Below are 19,344 nucleotides of genomic sequence, written 5' to 3' on the forward strand. Positions count from 1 at the left end.
AGACCAAACACAGAGCGGTATTTAGTGTGTCCCTATTTTCCGAGCGTGGTCTAAACCATGTTTCTTTTTTTGTTTCTTTGTAAACAAAGTCTAGGCTCATGGAAGAGCGAGAACACAGAATGGACCAGGGCGCAACAGAACAACAGGAACATGAGAAAGAGAAGGGGGAAACCCCAATAGCAGGGTTCAGGGACAAATGGTCCGTCTATACAATACGGCACTTTTGAAACGTAATCTGCCCCTAAAGGCTCGGTGCACATGCTCATGAAGCTGAACAGATCGGGGCAAAATAATATATTATGTATCCAGAATAAGGATTGTTACATGTAATGGCTCACCAAGCTTCTAAAGATACTGTACTTTGAAAGGTATCTCAGAGAAATGGCTGTGCTTCTGCACAACGAAAGACTTGGAGAACTTTCTCATGTGCTCGTGCTGTAAGCTCCCGACCAGAGTGGTTTGGGTGGGAATAAGAGGGTTTGAGGGGCCACCCATCCCTGACTTTTGACCAGTGCCCAGAATTACTAAGACCGCCCCTCGTTGCGAGGGCAGAACGTCCTGTCAGCAATAGGTCACAAAAGCGTGCAGCCACTGATCCAGGCCGAGAGAAAGTCTCAGTCCCAGACACATGCCTTTTATCCCTGGCTTCCTTCCCTCACCCTGCGGCAAGTACCCAACTCAGCAGACCAATCGCCGGGAGAGAAGTGCAGCCAATCACAGCCGAGAGCCATGTAAGGTCCGCGGCTCACTTCCCGCTGACTCGTACCCTGATTTTCACCCCGACTGGCGCTAATTTGACACGACTGCTCCAGCACTCCAACGCTCATTCTCAACTGCTGCCATACTTACACCATCTGGTGCAGCATGGGCATGATTTTGCTTTTAGTAGCATTGCGTGTGATGTCACCACCGCTTCTCAATTGGCCATGCTCCTACCATGTGACCTCACGTCGCACGGAGCATTGGCCACAGTAACGACATGCACCTGCCCACTCGGGCACCATGGTCCCAAAGCACATGACCAGGAAATTAAATAAACGGGGGAGCCAAAGGTAATGGAAAGCACATAAAATAGACAGAAAATACAGAGACATGGTGGGAAGAAAAGGGTCTGTCTATACAATTGATCCTGACCATGTTAATTATGGGATGGCTTATTCTAGCATTACTTATATGAATTAACTAACCAATTAATGAATTTCCTTAAGCCATTTTCACTTCATTGATCCCCAGCTCTTCCTTATCTGCAATTCAAATAGTAAGAAAATGTGAGATTTCTATCTTTATAATGCTCTGATTTTTTTTTCTTCAGAATTACAAAAACAAATATCTGCTTGTATATTCCGACTTGTACAGGTTTACCCGGTGTCTTCATTGCCTCGAAAGCAGCGGACAGTGCTTGTGGCTTGTGGACCGGGCAAAAATGGGGCATGCGGCCTCGTGTGTGCCCGCCACCTGAAGATGTTTGTAAGTTGCCTTGATCTATTATGTCCTCCTACTGCTTATTAACTGTATACATTGTTGGAAATAATTATGACAAGCGTTACGCCTAGGTCCCCCGTCGGGGAAGTGATGTGAGTTGACAAAGTGGAAGACGCAGAAAACATGCTATGATATGATATTTCGCTCACAAGGTTCAGACATACATGGAGGCGGCCATCTTGGATTTTGACGTGGCGACCCAATTTTCAATAGCGTTCTTCCTTATGCCTAGATACACCCACACACCAGATTAGAAGTTGGTACTTTGCTTATTTTTCAAGATATTCCGCTCACAAGGTTCAGACATACATGGCATCAGACATACATGGCGGCGGCTATCTTGGATTTTGACGTGGGTTGCGCCCACACACCGAATTCGAATGCGGTGCTTCGCGCACGGACGGACGGACGGACGGACGGACACACGGACGGAGAGGAAAACCATAGTCCCCCTTTCGCTCCGCGGTGCGTCAGGGGACAAAAACGGTGAAGAAAAGCGAAATAAAAGGCAAATTATGTTATGGGAATGCCGCCACTTTTATTGAATGAAATGAATTGTACAGGAGTACAGGGTACGGTCACATCTTACTATAATAATAGGCGAAGGTGATTCTGTCCGTCTGTCCGGGGGTGTGGCTTAGTCCGTTTGCAGAGTAGCTCCACCCATTCTTGGAGAGGCTTCATGTAAACAAATATCCACCATTTTATTACCTCGAATGGCTTTGAGGCCTGTTTAGTTAGGCCCATGCTGTCTTTCTCTCTCACACAGGTTTATTTCAATTCTAATTCGATATATCATTTCATTTTTAACAGTCGCTAACATAGTGTTAGACTCGGTTGAAAAAAAACGGGAAGAGAATCCCAAGAAAGTTTCCGTTTATAGAACGAAATGATTTCTCAAAGGCCTGTAAACTAAAGCCCATTCATTGAGAGTCACCCTCACGATTTTATCGAATTCGCCATCTGATTTAATTTTTATCGATGGTTTTAGACTCGGTGTCAGAAATAATTGAGAAAATTCACGCACACACGGGAAATTGCCGAGATATATTTATAAAAATCGCGCCACGATGATACACGAAAATACACCGCCTAAAATAACATTCGGGGAAAATGTCGACATATATAAAAAATTCGCTTTTTCTTTTCCGTTAAGATATATTACTTTTACCTTTTATGAGTCGGCACAAAAACGACATATATATCTTCGTTCTTTCTTATTTCATTCAACATTATTATCCGGAAGTAAAATATGTTTCAGGAAATTACCAAGAGATATTTCTTCGTTTTTTTTTATTAGTTATGTGCGCATACACTTTAAATAGGTTTATTTGAAATCTTTCATTTTCACAATGTAATTTACTTGCCATTTGTCATTTGATAATTACGAGACACTTCCTCTTGAGGATCGTGACAATTCATGCGTTGCGTGGAAACTTCCATTTCCAAAATGAATGTGACGGTCGATGAAGAATGCAGACTTGAACAGGATGTAGCAAGAAAACGAATGAGACAGGCGAACGAGTCCGTCGACGAACGTCAATGCAGACTTGAACAGGATGTAGCAAGAAACGCACAGAGACCGCACGAGACGGGAGAACCGCACATAATGCTGCTGCAACAACGATGAGGAGGGTTGGAGAGGAGCGAGGGGTTGGAGAGCGAGGTGCTAGGGGTTGGAGAGTGAGGAGCGAGGGGTTGGAGAGTGAGGAGCGAGGGGTTGGAGAGTGAGGAGCGAGGGGTTGGAGAGCGAGGAGCGAGGGGTTGGAGAGCGAGGAGCGAGGGGTTGGAGAGCGAGGAGCGAGGGGTTGGAGAGCGAGGAGCGAGGGGTTGGAGAGCGAGGAGATAGGGGTTGGAGAGCGAGGAGATAGGGGTTGGAGAGCGAGGATCTAGGGGTTGGAGAGTGAGGAGTAAGGAGTTGGAGAGTGAGGGCCGATTGGAGCGGAGAGTGAGGGCCGATTGGAGCGGAGAGTGAGGGGCGATTGGAGCGGAGAATGAGGGCCGATTGGAGCGGAGAGGAGTGTGAGGAGGGATTGGAGAGGAGTGCGAGGAGGTATTGGAGAGGAGTGCGAGGAGGTATTGGAGAGGAGTGCGAGGAGGTATTGGAGAGGAGTGCGAGGAGGTATTGGAGAGGGGTGCGAGGAGGTATTGGAGAGGAGTGTGAGGAGGTATTGGAGAGGAGTGCGAGGAGGTATTGGAGAGGAGTGCGAGGAGGTATTGGAGAGGAGTGCGAGGAGGTATTGGAGAGGAGTGCGAGGAGGTATTGGAGAGGAGTGCGAGGAGGTATTGGAGAGGAGTGCGAGGAGGTATTGGAGAGGAGTGCGAGGAGGTATTGGAGAGGAGTGCGAGGAGGTATTGGAGAGGAGTGCGAGGAGGTATTGGAGAGGAGTGCGAGGAGGTATTGGAGAGGAGTGCGAGGAGGTATTGGAGAGGAGTGCGAGGAGGTATTGGAGAGGAGTGTGAGGAGGTATTGGAGAGGAGTGTGAGGAGGTATTGGAGAGGAGTGTGAGGAGGTATTGGAGAGGAGTGTGAGGAGGTATTGGAGAGGAGTGTGAGGAGGTGTTGGAGAGGAGTGTGAGGAGGTATTGGAGAGGAGTGTGAGGAGAAGTGGAATTGGAGAGGCATGAGGGTGGAGAGAGGAGAGTGTCAGGTGGAGAGGAGTGAGGGGTCACATATTATGTGAAATAAATAAATTGTGTTCATTACACCATTTCTGGATCTGATGAATTGCCAGTAACCATTTTGTAAAATTTAATGTGTAGCATCTAAATCAAGATGTCCAAATGTCACACACATCCATGCCCGTGGGATTCCCACGGGTGACCCCACTAGTCTTACTATAATTCACCAAATGTCTGTCTGTCTGTCCGTCTGTTCCCAGGTACCGCAAAAACGGCTGAACCGATCGCAACTAAATTTTGGGTGGGTATTCCTGGGACCCCCTGGAGTAAAATAGGCTATATTGTTTTTCCAAGTTTTCCAATTTTCCAGTTTTTCCAAACACGATGGAATAATATTTACCGACATGAACAGTGATGTGGCGTTTATTGAAATTTTACAAATACTGTTTAGATTTTGATGATTTGTGTGTGATATGATTTAACGGATGTTTATATAAATAGTTTAAAATAAAAAAAGCCGTCAATTTCCGATATTTTGCCTTTTCATTTGGGCCTCCCAATTGAATCCCCGCCCGTAGGGCAGGTGCCGTTGCTAGTGGTTATAATTTACCAGCTATGATTAATCCAACCAATCAGAAGGTGGCACCGTAAAATGAGAAGCCTATGACGGTACAGTGCTATGTGTAGTAGTAGTAGTAGTAGTAGTAGTAGTAGTAGTAGTGGACGTACTCGTTGTGATGGAAGGTAGTTGTGAAGTACTCGTAGTCATTCAGGTAGTCTTCGTAATAATCTAGTAATCGCTCTTTTGACTAACGTACTGCACAAGTATTTAAACGAAAACATAATGCCTCCGGTGACACTCGTTAGTAGAGCCCTAAAAACAGCTTTCGGTAGTGAAAAAACCACCTTTAGAGGCCATTTTTCCCCGCAAGCGGGGGTTGGCCTTTTTCGGGAACTGTGGTTGTTGTTGTTTTTCGGTCCCCTTTTTGAAGCAATGTTTTACGGCCGGATGCCCTTCCTGACGCCAACCCTTTTTGCCGCCTTTAACGACAAGCAGGGAATTACCAGCGAACTGGTACTCAATTTGCCGACCTCGGAAGGATGACAGGCTGAGTCAACCCCCCTGGCGTTAATTCAGCGATTGACCGGGATTCGAACCCAGGATCCTAGGATCCTAAGCCGGCACCCTAGCCGCTAGCCCAACACCAGGGACTCTGTTAGTGAAACAACTCTGAAGTTAATGTCTGAAGTCTGTTACTGAAGTACTGAACTGAACTGAGTCTGAACTGACTGAACTGAACTGAACTGAACTGAGTTACTGAAGTCTGAACTGTGAATGTTAATGTCTGAAGTTAGTGAAGTCTGAAGTGAGTGAAGTGAAGTTAGTGTTAGTGAAACTCTGTTAGTGTTAGTGAAAGTTAGTTAGTGTTAGTTAGTGAACAGGGTTAGTGAAAGACATCATGAAAAATGTTTCAGTACGAACCGAATGCAAGACTAAATGGGCTTCATGGATTTGTTGATAATGGAAGTGATCAATGTGTGTAGACACCTGAAACTCTCCAGAAGAGACATTAAGTGTCTCAAGATAGATGACAGGTGAGTTACATATCTTGCCAATGATATTGCAGTAAATACAGGTGTAACTGTTACCTCGAGAACAGTAAGATATGCGTTAGCATGAAGTGGTCTCAATAGATATATTTCTGTGAGAAAATACCTGCTGAAAGGAGGTAACCAAACCAAAAAGGGGGAATGGTCATGACACCACAAAGTGGGTTGAGCAAAGCTGCAGATGTGTTCCCTTTACAGATGAAATCAAGTTGTAACTGTAAGTACCAATCAATGACAAATTGTTTGATAGAGTACAGGAGTACTGCATCTTATTCAATGTACAACATTTACTGTGAAGCACGGCAGACTACCAGTCTCTCAATCAGTACCACTCTCAATCAGTACCACTCTCAATCAGTATCACTCTCAAACAGGACCTAGAGAGTGTGATGAACTGGGGGAAAGACTGGATTGTTACTTTCAACCAAAACAGACCCACTTGTTGTCTGTCTAGTTCAAGATCACCTTGTTTTCCAAACCTGTCTTTGGATTCTTCACCTTTGCAGGAACTCCGTTATCCGTCTGCTCGGATTGGATAGCAGCTCATACCTCAACTGGGGAAGTACATCTCTGGTATCGCTAAAAGAGCCTCCCAGTGCCTTGGCTGCTTATTTCGTGCTCAGCGATACCTTTCTCAAGCTGCTATGTTTCATCGCTACAAGGCCACTATACGTCCTGTCATGGAGTATCGTTGCCATATTTGGACTGGTGTTCTAGCCTATCACCTATCTCTTCTTGACAGAATCCAGCGACGTGCTGCCAATCTGGTGGGACAGGAGTTGGCATCATCCCTGGAACCTCTGTCTGTCCGCCGCTCTATTGCTTCCTTGAGCCTTTTCTACAGATATTACCACGGAATGTGCTTTGAGGGTCTATCGCAGGTTGTTCCACTTGAGCATACTTTCAGAAACTCCACACGTTTGGCAGTTTCTTCCCATTCATACACTGTATCTTTCCCAAGGAGTAAGACTAGGAGGTATTCTTCTAGTTTTTTTTCCCTGCACGGCATCACTCTGGAACAGTTTACCTGCACCCTGCTTTCTCCTATATCCCAACCTACCTAATTTCAAGAGGAATGTCAATAGATTCTTCCTTTCTATCTAATATCTATACTTTCCTTTGTGTAGCCCTCACCTTCAAGGCTTTGTGGCGGGCGATCTCTCATTAAAAAAAAATAGTACAAATATGGGGAACCGTGTCTCTGCCAACAGTTCGTGATCAGCATAAAAATTTTGACCTCTGATGGTTGATCAGTCTCCGCATGTTCTGATCCATCATGCCTAGAGAAAACACAATTAATTGTGTGATGATTTATCTTCCAGCTAGACAATATTCCCAATCATATAGAAAATATTGTCCTGTCCGTAGCTAGTGAAGACCAGCCTTGGATGAATAGTCGGGATGGTCTTTACTCCCGAGGCAGCTGCCAAAAAAAATGGCGGTTAGTTTGTCGTGCGCGAGGTGAAGGATGCGAAGCCCCTACCTGAACAGAGCACACGGGTTTAATCCGGAACCCACAATGAATGGACACGACAGTAAATTCAACAAATAATGATTTAATGAAAATAAATGTAATACGAAAGTGTCGAAATAAAAGTTGAAGTAAAAACTAAAGTTCTAATTAAGGTACCTCACATGCAGACTCAAATACATACACAAAGGGAAAGATAAATTAAAAGAAAATCATCCCTTTTTTGCCGGCACTCAGCTTTGGCCTCAACGAGGACCTTTAGGAGCTTGGTGGCTGTTGAAACTGGTGAGGTCGGTCGACGAAAGAACCGCGCGTCGAAGCGCCCCAAAACGGCGCCGGTCAATCACGAGAGCGCACCGAGCCGTGAAGCGGCAGCCAAAAACGTCCTCCTCAATTCCTGGCCAGCGAGCACAACGCTCGAACCTGGCCCAGCTCCCCCGAAGAGCACCAGAGACCAACAACACCTCCTCCTCTGACGTTGCCAAAGTTTCCACGGAAGGTCCAAAAGCTCTTCTCACAAGCGCACACACCAGAGCAAGAACCAACTGAGCCATCCGAGAGACGTGCTCCTCTTCCTCTCTCTCCCTCTCGAAGCTTCTTGCTCTGACGTCACCCCGACCAATAACAAAGCTCAGGGCGTGGCCTCACGGCCTTCTCTTCCACGCCCTTCGTACCACTCTGGGGGCATGGCCTTTTTCCTTATTAGGTCCTGTAGTCAGGGCTTAGTTCAGGAACCTGTTTGCAGTTCACTTTGTCGGCGGTTGTTGTTGTTTAAACGGAGGTTCTGCATGGCTGGCCTGGTGGTAGATGTAAAACATAGGGAAAGGTCACAGAGGGAATATCACATACTGGGGAAAACTAACCTTAATCCCTACCTAGTTAGCACAGCTTCACCCCTTGTGTGAAGACACATAAACAATCTCAAGCTACAGTTTCCCTACTTAAATACATCGAGATTTCTCCTACGCGTCCACGGTCCATGCTACGATTACACAATCATGGTGGCAGATGGGATGCCCAGTTTAACGCCCATCCAAGGTACCACACCCATATTGATGAATTGCCCTGCCTGGAAACACCAGGATGACGGTTTATAGCTTGGCCGAGATTCAAACCTAGGTGAGTGTGCATACCTCAAGGTCTAGGATAACCTGACAGACCATGAATGGAACAAGATATATTTTTTATATACAGAAGCAAGGCTCATGGAAGAGCAAGGAGAATTGAGAGTGGGACAAACATGAAGTGAAATAATAAGCAGGAAAATGGGAGAATGATGACGGGAGGAAATACTGAAACTAGCAAAGGTTAATGCACATAAGAAAGATAATGGGGGCAGAACTTGGGATGACAAGAGACAGTGTGCTGCTTGCTTGAAATCCTGGTGGAAAGTGATACAGAACAGCTTCTGGAATCTCGAAGGTGGTTCCATAAATGGGAGAAGTGAGCAGTGTGCAGTCATCCTGAATTTTGGAAGTTTAACCAGAAGGGGATTACTGGAAGAATGCATGCATGCTGGATTGCTGGTGTTGCTGAGGAGAGTAAGAAGACAGAGAGCAAAGAAATGTTGGAGAATTGACGGTAAAAATAAATATCACCAACCTGCCTGCGATGAATGAGCAACAGACCCTGCGCTGCGGCCTCATCATGGGTGATTCCAATCATTTTGATTTTTTTTTAGATTCCACAGAATCCATAAGAGACAGATGTGATGCTGGGGCACCAGCCCTTAGCTGAGAGCAGTACTCAGTTGAGCTATGGACAAAGATCCTGCAGACTGAATTGCTCTGATTTTCCAAGGAAAGATTAGAATTGATTGATGGAGGGTGGCTGCAGATGACTTTGGAGGCCAGCTTTAAAGGTTATGTGGTCGGCCCAGGAAAGGTTGTGACTGAGGTTGTTGCCTAGACATTCAAGAGATTGAACTTCTTCCAGTGGATGACCAAATAAATAGATAGGTGGGTTCCTTTGACGATCATTCCAGAGTGATAGGATGCGACAGATTTTCCAGGATTGAAGGACATGTTTCATTTACCAGAGTCCAATCATTTCCAGATCAGTAGAGAAAGATGCAGCAGCTGTCTGCAGAGTAGATGGTTGGGGTACAAACTATACACAATGTGGAGTTATCGGCAAAAGGGGGAAAAAGGGTTTTCGCATCGGAGAGGTCATTTTATAGATAAGGAAGAAGAATGTGCTCAAGACAGTGCCTTAATGAATTCCAGCCTACTATGGAAAAGGGGAGGAGAGGGCTCTATTGATGAAACAAGTTGAGTGCTTGACTTGAGGAAGTCAAAAAATCAGTAAAGAAATTGGCCTTCTGTATCACAGGCAGAGAGATTGGAAAGCAAATCAGGATGCCAGACTCTATTGAAATCCCAATATATTTCTACCTTGTCACGTGAGAATGACACGAAGTCCAGTAGACATGACAGACATTCTGCCTTATTTTGGGCAGAGACTGCAGTACTGCCATTTGAAGTGAGGGATGGGATAGAGGGGGGAACGTATGCCAGAGATCGACCTGAGAAGGTGCCACCATGACTGAGGAAGGAAGTTTGTTGGAGAGTTTGGAGGCCTTGAGATTTGTATGTTTTCTGGCTTGCCCGAGGATCACACAATTGTTGCGAACCTTGCAGACTTGACAGAAGTTAACCTCAATTGGGTTAAAGCTTTCCATACTGAGAAAACTGCTTGATTGCAACGACCTCTCCACAGGATTCAGTGTACCAGGGTCCAGAGGACGGGAAGGGATAAACGAGTGCATGAGAGAAAGTATACTTTTGTGAAAATATTCCCAGGTGGAATCAATATCGGGTGCTATGGAGATGTTGGTCCAATCCTTTTGTGAGAAGGGTATATTGAAGACCCTGCTAGTTGGCCTGTGCAAACAGGCAAATCCTACATCATTGAGGTTGCTCTCTTACAAAAGCCAGAGAGATATAGGCCTTGACAAGAAAGTGATCAGAAGAGGTAATAAGAGGAACAAGAGAGGTTGGATGCAAATTTAGTCATTACTCATTCCAGGAGGGAGGACATACCAGTCGTATGAATCTGGGTTGGGAAGTTTTATAAATTGGCTCAAACCCACAGAGTCACAGAAGGCCTTTGCTACGATGCCATGGCTGCTTGTTGCCGAGCCAACACCCAGCCAGACAGCTGGCAAAGTGACAGTTGAAACCGCTGCAGTTGAACAAAAGAGGTTGCTGATGATTGTTGCAACAGAGATTGCAACAGATGGGTGATCGTGAGCAGAGAAAATGGAGGTATATGGAGAGTCATCTTCATTATGCGGATGGCAACCACATAAACAAACATGACGTGGTTGAGGGGAGGTATAATCAGCCAGAGATATTCCAGAGGGCTTGGAGGCGTTAGTGAGGACAAGGAATAATAAACATTGGAGTTCTTAACACACACAGCAACATCGCCTCCAGGACGGATGGATAAACCAGGGGAGGGGATGGTGTCAGAACGGACAGAGAAAAATCAGGAAGTGAGACGGAGGAATCGGAAACATCCTGTGAGAGAAACATTTTTGTTGAGTATAAAATGTCTGGAGCAGTAGCAGCAGCAGCAACCTGAATGGAGAGATCAGAAATATTAGAAGAGACCTCGATTAATAGCGTATCGATCGCAATGTTGTGGAGGGGCGAGGAGGAGATGAGTTGGTAGAGTGCGAGATGGAGGGGCTGGGGATGCGTAGCAGGGGTGGGGGAGACCCGTGGTGCCCACTGTGGGCGATGGGTGGTGGAACACATCAGGGGTACAGACTGGGAAGCGTTGACAGTCATGTGATGGCATTCTCTGTAGACCATACTTCTCATGATCCCTAATTTTGATCAATATATAATTTAACAACCTCGCCCACGTAGTCCATAAATGTTAGAACTGTATCGTGTGACAATAAACAAGTAAATCAAACGCAAAACTCTCAACTCTCATGACCGTGATCACTTTTCAGGTGAGATAAGATGCCAGCATACCTCCACTGATAAACGTTTGGTGATCCTTTGTTTGAGGGGTTTGGTTTTCTTAAAAACAATGATTATTCCAATTCTGTGAAATCGGTGCATTTTCTGCAGCACCCCCACACAGGGGATTGAACTTTAACATCTTTATGCTCATTGTGCATGACGGAGGTACAACATCATATTTTCATCATATATTTGCACAGCTGGAAACAGAGAAAACCTCACAATTTTCAAATCTTGAGAAACAAATTCTGAACTTCAATAATGCATCTACGCGGAACCCTCGAGCCTCGTGTAAGCCGAGTTGTCTTTCGAGCATGTATACACAAAGAATTAAGTTAAGCACCCCCCCCGTTTTTTTACAACCTCGCACATTACAAGTTTGTCGTCGTCAAAACAGTGTAATATACCCATGATATTGCTATATTTTCTGGAGAAGTGATATTATGGTCACATAAAAACATAACAATCATGCCGTTTTCAATATTTTATTCTGAATAATTTAAGGTGAAATTTTTTGGGAATTTTAGGCATATTTTCACCTCAATTTAAGTATGGAGCTATAGGTCCATCACGGACAGTGTGGATGACGTTTATGTTTTCTAACGTACAGTCATTGTTCTGAGAAGACCTCTAGCGATCTTTGCGTCAATCCCATCTTCATGGATGACAACGCCAGGCCTCACCGTGCGAGACGCGTCCGAGCCTTGCTGGAGGAGCAAGGTGCTGTGACAACCATCCCCTGGCCTGCGTACAGTCCTGACCTGAACCCCCTCGAGCACGTTTGGGACATGTTGGGACGACAAATTGCGAAGATGGTCCCTCCAATAGCCAATCTGGATGAATTGGAACGTGCATTACATCGGGAATGGAACAACCTGCCACAGCAACGCATACGACGGCTTACAGGGTCTATGAGACGTAGGGTTGAGTCAGTGATCCGATCACGTGGGTCCTACACACGTTATTGACGCAAAGATCGCTAGAGGTCTTCTCAGAACAATGACTGTACGTTAGAAAACATAAACGTCATCCACACTGTCCGTGATGGACCTATAGCTCCATACTTAAATTGAGGTGAAAATATGCCTAAAATTCCCAAAAATTTTCACCTTAAATTATTCAGAATAAAATATTGAAAACGGCATGATTGTTATGTTTTTATGTGACCATAATATCACTTCTCCAGAAAATATAGCAATATCATGGGTATATTACACTGTTTTGACGACAACAAACTTGTAATGTGCGAGGTTGTAAAAAAACGGGGGGGGGGGTGCTTAACTTAATTCTTTGTGTATACATGAAAATGGCTGCTTGGAGTTGGAAAATAGACGTTACAATTGCAACCAATAACCAACGTCGGGCCGACGTCATTTTGTCCCAGGGGTAATTTATGGTGGGTCGACGTTGAAAATAAACCTAGGCCCAACATTGAGCCAACGTTGGGGCAACGTTGGAAAGATATATATATATATATATATATATATATATATATATATATATATATATATATATATATATATATATATATATACATATATATATACATATATACATATATATATATATATACATATATATATATATATATATTTCCACTATATATTTCCATATATATATATATATATATATATTTCCTGGTGTTAGCTTAATGGGCAAGGTGGCTGGTTTAAGATTGCAAAGTCCCAAGTTTAAGCCGCTGTCATGTCGTTGAATTAACACCAGGTGGGTTGACCCAACCTGTCGTCCTTCCAAGGTTGGCAAAATGAGTACGAGCTTCATGTGACGCACAATTCCTCAAAACACAAAATCTACCAAGATACAAACTTGTAAACCCATGAAGGTACCCACCAGTCAGTCATCTGTGGAGACTTTCACATCAAATAACACTCATTAACCCTTTGTGTGCTGCATCTTGTTTTTTCAAAATGTTCATTAAAAAATTACATTTTTTGGTCGTTTTCTACTTTCCAGGCAAACCGAAACCAATAAACTAATTCAGCATCGACAACGTTGGCCCACCAGTGTTGTGTTAGCTGGGAGGGCACAATAAAGCTATCTTCCACCCAGGGATCCAAGGAGTGTTTTGATGAAAATGTTGATCTGCTGCTGCACCACAGGAATTTGAGCCGTCCATCTACTACCCAAAGCGGCTGTGCCGTCCGCTGTGCCAAGCCCTCACCACCCAATGCGAGAAACTCGACATCCCCTTTCTGTCCTACCTGCCTATGGAGGTAACATTCACACCCATCCTGACGTCAGCAGCACTCCACGGATGTTTGCCTTGATCTCTCTTCATATAATTTCACCCCTACATTGTTGGTTGTGGTTTTTGGTAACTCTTAATTTCATACTTGATTCTGTAAACATGGTGTTTGAAGCATTTATTTGGTTTTACCGATCATCATCATGTATGGTGTTTGATCATCATACATGATACATGACATCATATTTGATCATCATCATCATGTAAATCGAATGGCACTAGGTAGAGAGCACACCTCCATCAGGCTGAACAGTTTATGTTTTGTATCCACCGATAGGCCAGATCTGGATCCGGACCTGAACCAAAATCGAATTGGCTTGTTGTCGCCTACGCAACTCATCCACCAAGTTTTGTCATCACATTTTTTTTCTTCTTTTTTTTGTATACAAGATTGAGGCTCGTGTAAGAGCTAACATCAATCACAAAAAAGGACAAACGGACACACAAAACATACAATAAAGGGAGCAGGAGACAAGATGGGGGAGAGAGGGAAGTACACAAGTACAACAGCAGAGAACAGGGACATCACAAGATCTGTGAGAGGGCTTGAGGGAGGAGGCATGGGAAGGCGGGGGAGGGGGTGGGAAAGGTATCGAAAGCAACCTTTTAAAGAAGAAGAAGAAAAATGTGTTATAATATACGACAGAATACAGCACTTCAGGGGAAAGTTTAAACATTTTTAAACTAAACCCTGAAAACTATCTGGGGGAAATGAGGGTGAAACACATGGTCGAATAACGAACGAACGAACAAGAACAAAGAAGGAATACATCTATATATTTTGAGTTAACATTTTAAACAAGGAAGTATGGGGTGAAAAGACTGGGAAAAACTGAGAGAACGAAAGTGCATGGACACAATCGACCGCTGAGAGAAAACAAATCCTCAAGGTAGGAAACTCAAAATACCAGGTCGCAAAAAACGCGGCACGAAATAACCGAAGATTTTATACAGGTATGAACGATTTACACCGATAATCTTCCTAGGGACACCAGTAGGTACAACAACAACAACAACAACATGCATTTTAAGGCCATTTTCCCTGCTCGAGTGGGGGTTAGCCTTGCGGTCCCCATGACAATCTTCTCCATTTTGCCCTATTTTCTGCAACTCTCCTTGTTAACCCCCTTGCCCGCATTTCTTCTTCCACCATCTTTAGCCAAGTCTTTCTCGGTCTTCCCCGTCTTCTACTTCCTTCTACATTCATCTCCATCACTCTTCTCAACCAGTCACTTTCATCCTTCCTTAACACATGACCAAACCATCTCAACCTGTTCCTCTTCACAGCATCAATCACAGGCTCTATTCCCATCATCTTTCGCAATTCATCATTTGTCTTCCTCTCTCTCAACGATACTCCGCACATCCATCGAACCATTCGCATTTCCACCCTTTCCAGCCTTCGTTGCTGCTCTACGTTCATTACCCATGTCTCGCTCCCATAAATCATAACACTTCTCACACATGCAGCATACACCTTTCCCTTCAGCTTCAACGACACTCCCCTCCTCATCAGCATGCCACTCAGTTACCGAAACTTCTTCCATGCACATCTCACTCTAGCAACCGTTGCAGAGTCTGATCCACCTTCTCCATTCAGCATGTCTCCGAGGTAGCAAAATGTTTTCACACCTTCCAGGGTACGAGAGTACTCAGCTTCCAATTCACTGGAATGCGGCCTTCTTTCACCACCAGATTACAGATCTCTGTCATTCTCTTCACACCCCAACTTCCTGCTGCCTTCAACATATCTCCCACAACTCCCGTTGGCCCTCCCGCTTTTCTACTCTTCATTGCTTTTATCGCTTCCTCAACTTCCTTCTCAGTTATCTTCTCTGCCGGTCCTAAAACTGCATCACTGAAATACAATCCTGGCTTCAAATCAACTTCTCAAACTTAACTATGATAAATCTGAAATAATCATCATTGGCCCAAAATCGCTCACCAAATCCACCCATAACTTCGCCCTCAACATTGACGGTTTCCCAGTATCCACCTCCCCTCACATCCAGAATCTTGGCATCATCTTTGATCAAACCCTCTCCTTCGACAAATACACTAAACAAATCACAAAGACAGCCTGCTTTCACCTGAAAAACATCGCCCGTCTCCGTCCATCCCTCTCCTCCATGGCTGTAGAAACCCTCATCCACACCTTCATCACCTCCCGTCTGGACTACTGCAACAGCCTCCTCTATGGTTCACCCTCAATAATCATCAATAAACTCCAATACATGCAGAACTCCGCTGCCCGTCTACTCACCCATTCCCGGACCCGTGACCACATCACCCCCGTCCTTTATAAGCTTCACTGGCTCCCCATCCCCCAGAGAATCCAGTACAAAATCCTCCTCTTGACCTACAAAGCCCTCCATAACCTGGCCCCATCCTACCTGACTGACCTCCTCTCCAAACACACTCCCACCCGCAACCTCCGCTCTGCTGGCGCCAACCTCCTGTCCCGTCCCCTTCCCCCCCCCCCCCCCCCCCATCCAGACCAAATTCAGATCCTGGGGGGACAGGGCCTTCTCCATCGCTGCTCCCACCCTCTGGAACTCACTACCTCACACCATCAGAGACTCCTCCTCACTCACCACATTCAAAACATCACTCAAGACCGACCTGTTCAACACTGCATTTAACATTTAACCCACAGCATTTAACCCCTGACTATCTCTTCTCCTTCTCCTTCCTTTTGCTTTGATTTATTTACCTATTTATTTTTGTCTTTTTGCACTTGTTTTTTGTACTCTGTCAAAGCGTCTTTGGGCTTCTTGAAAAGCGCTATATAAAATAAATGTATTATTATTATTATTATTAAAACTGGGTTACTCTCTATGTTGCCATCCCATTCATTCTCTGTATTCAACAGTATTTCCATATATCTTTTCCATCTTCCTTTAATTCGATCTGGGTCCACAATGATTTGTCCCACTTCATCCTTCAAGCAAATCACCCCCATCACATCACACCTCTCTTGATCCATCACATCACACAAATCACCCCCATCTGCTTTGCAATCCTGAATACCGCTCTGACCCTCTTCTGAATCCAAGCGTTCTCCGAACATTTTCCTACATGCCTCCTGCGCCTTTGCTACCTCTTTCTTTGCAGCCTTCTTGGCTGCCTTATAACTTTGATGCTCTGCTTTTTCTGCTCCTGTACCCTTCGCCTTCTGCCACTCCTTGAACTTCTTCCTCTTCTCTTCAATCCTCTTTCCAACTTTATCATCCCACCACCATGTTTCCGAGTGCCTCGGTGGTCCTTTTGTCCATCCACATACCTCACCAACGGCTCCCAACAGACTAGCTTTCATTGACATCCAACCACTTTCAAGCTCAACCACATCATCCTCTACCCTACTCAGCCTCTCTTTTAATGCCTCCCTTACTGGCACCTCTTTCAACCTCCACACCTTCATTTTCAGTTGGTACTTCACCCACCGAGCTCTCCTCGCACCTTTCACCCTTATGTCGCAGACAACCAAGTGGTGCTGTGAAACAGCCTCCTCCCCCGGGATCACCTTTGTGTCCCGGAGGTGCCCCCTATCTCGCCTACGCACCATCAGGTAGTCAACGGTTGTCGTCGACCCACCTGACGTGTATGTAACAAGCTTATTATCCTCTTTCTGAAACTGAGTATTACAAATTAACAAATCAGCTCCATCAGCAAACTCCAAAATCCTTTCACCTTCTCCATTTCTCACACCATATCCATAACCCCCATGAACTCCCTCAAAACCGTCCATACTCCTTCCCACATGTCCATTTAGGTCTCCTCCTACCACAACAACTTCCTTATCTTTCACGTTTTCCATCAGCTTCTCTATCGCACACCAGAACTTGGCTTTCTCTTCATCGCTCAGACCAACCTGCGGAGCATATCCCGAGATGACGTTCACCAAGAGCTTTCCAATCATCATTTTCACCATCATCAACCTTTCACTCACTCTAGTCACACTCACCACACTGTCTACAAACTCCTCAGAAAACAGGACACCAACACCATTCACGCCCTCCGGGCACCCTTGCCACACAAGCTTGTATTTCTGTCCCTGCCTACCCTTCACCATTCTCACACCACTTCCCTTCCATCTCGTCTCTTGCACACAACATATGTCCACTCTTCTTCTGACCAATACTTCCACCACTTCTCCTGATCTCCCTGTCATTGTCCCTACATTCCATGTCCCAAACCTCAGAAACCGATCTCCACTTCGGGCTGTACCCTGCCCATATGTAGTTGTAATTGTCATGGTTCTCTTTTTGAGGCAATGTTTTTATGGCCGGATGCCCTTCCTGACGCCAACCCTCTTGGTCGCCTCTTACGACACGCAGGGATACGGTGTACCTATTCTAAACCAGGGTACACACCGGGAGGTACACACACCGTAAAATAAAATACAGTTTTGACAAAAATACAAACGGGAACAATTACTTAACTTTGATAGCGTGGAGAGTGTGGACAGCTTTGAAAAAACGAAACCTCGCAGGAAAAAGCGGAAGCGGAAGTCCATGACATATATCGTTGTCCACAACCTTTGACATGGTGTATATATCGTTTTTGGCTCCATCTCTCAATGGTGAAGTCACTTTTAAAATAAAATAAAAATCTGGATCTGGATCGTCACCAAAATCGAATCCATTTGTCTCTGATACACACCGAGTTTGTCCACCAAATTTCATCCAAATCTGTCTGACTTTTTAAGATATCGTTTTATATACAGTTTTGGCCCTCTCTCTCTCTCAATGGTGACGAATCACTTAAAAAATAATAATATTATCCGGATTCGGATCTTCACCAAAATATAATCAATCCGTCCTTGTCAGCCACCCAACCTGTCCACCAGATTTTGTCCGAATCCATCCACAACTTTTTGAGATATTCTGCTCACAGACAAACAAACAGACGGGGCTGAAAATAACATAACCAAATGTGGATGAAGGTTATGTTTTCACCCCTGTCGATCTGTCTGTCTGTCTGTGAACATGATGTCTCAAAAGATTATTTACGGAATCAGACGAAACTTGGTGGACAGGTTGGGTGTGTGACAAGGACGAATTGATTCGATTTTGGTGAAGATCTGAATCTGGATACGAGATTTTAAAAGTCATTTTTCACCATTGGGCCAAAAACGATATACAGCATGATATTGCGAAAGGCTGTGGACGGATTCAGACAAAACTAGGTGGATGAGTTGGTTAGGTGACCAGAACAATGGATGCAGATCTGGCCTGTCAGTGGATACAAAACATTTACCGTTCAACCTGGCAGAGGTTATGCACTCTACCGAATGTCGTTCTCGTTTATTCATGTAATCATAAAATGGGTTCTTGAGGGTTATTGTTGTGTTGTTTTGTGTGCGGCCTGTGGCTGCTGGTGGCATAATTTCCTGGAAGCACATGCAATGCCCCTGTTTCCAGTAAGCTGGTATAGTCATTCTGCCTACCTTGGAAGGATGACAGGCTGAGTCAACCCACCTGGGGTTATTTAACGACACGACAGGGGCTCAAACTCAAGACCCTCAGATCTTAAGCCAGGCACCTTAACCGTTAAAAGAACACCTGGCGTTGTTATGGAGGGTGAGATTGTGGCACAAGAGAGAGAGATGACGACTTGTCCAGAAAAATTGAAATTGGATTTTGAGATTAAGGAAAGGAAATAAGATGGACTGATGTGGAGAAATGGATCGATTTTCAGGAAAAGTGAGAGGCAGGAGATGGACATGATTGGATAATTTAGAGGAAACACCTTTAGAGGCCATTTCCCCCCGCAGAGCAGGGGTTGGCCTTTTCCAGGCACCGCGGTCCCCTTTTTGAAGCAATGTTTTATGGCCGGATGCCCTTCCTGCCACCAACCCTGTTCGTCGCCTCTTGGGACACGCAAGAGCTGGTACTCAATTTGTCGACCTCGGAA

The 19,344-nt window shown here is 44.9% G+C and overlaps 1 protein-coding gene across 1 annotated transcript in view; it reads left to right on the top strand.

Moving 5' to 3' along the window:
- Nucleotides 1-19,344, top strand: part of YJEFN3 (YjeF N-terminal domain containing 3) — a 169,520-nt gene that overhangs the window by 119,754 nt on the left and 30,422 nt on the right. The window contains exons 3-4 of the mRNA XM_068130138.2: nucleotides 1,357-1,467; nucleotides 13,283-13,396. Of these exons, the coding sequence (XP_067986239.1) occupies nucleotides 1,357-1,467; nucleotides 13,283-13,396 (225 nt within the window). The remainder of the gene's footprint in view (nucleotides 1-1,356; nucleotides 1,468-13,282; nucleotides 13,397-19,344) is intronic.

The sequence above is a fragment of the Myxine glutinosa genome, chromosome 11, assembly GCF_964187855.1.
Source record: "Myxine glutinosa chromosome 11, kmMyxGlut1.1, whole genome shotgun sequence".
Taxonomy (NCBI): Eukaryota; Metazoa; Chordata; class Myxini; order Myxiniformes; family Myxinidae; genus Myxine; species Myxine glutinosa.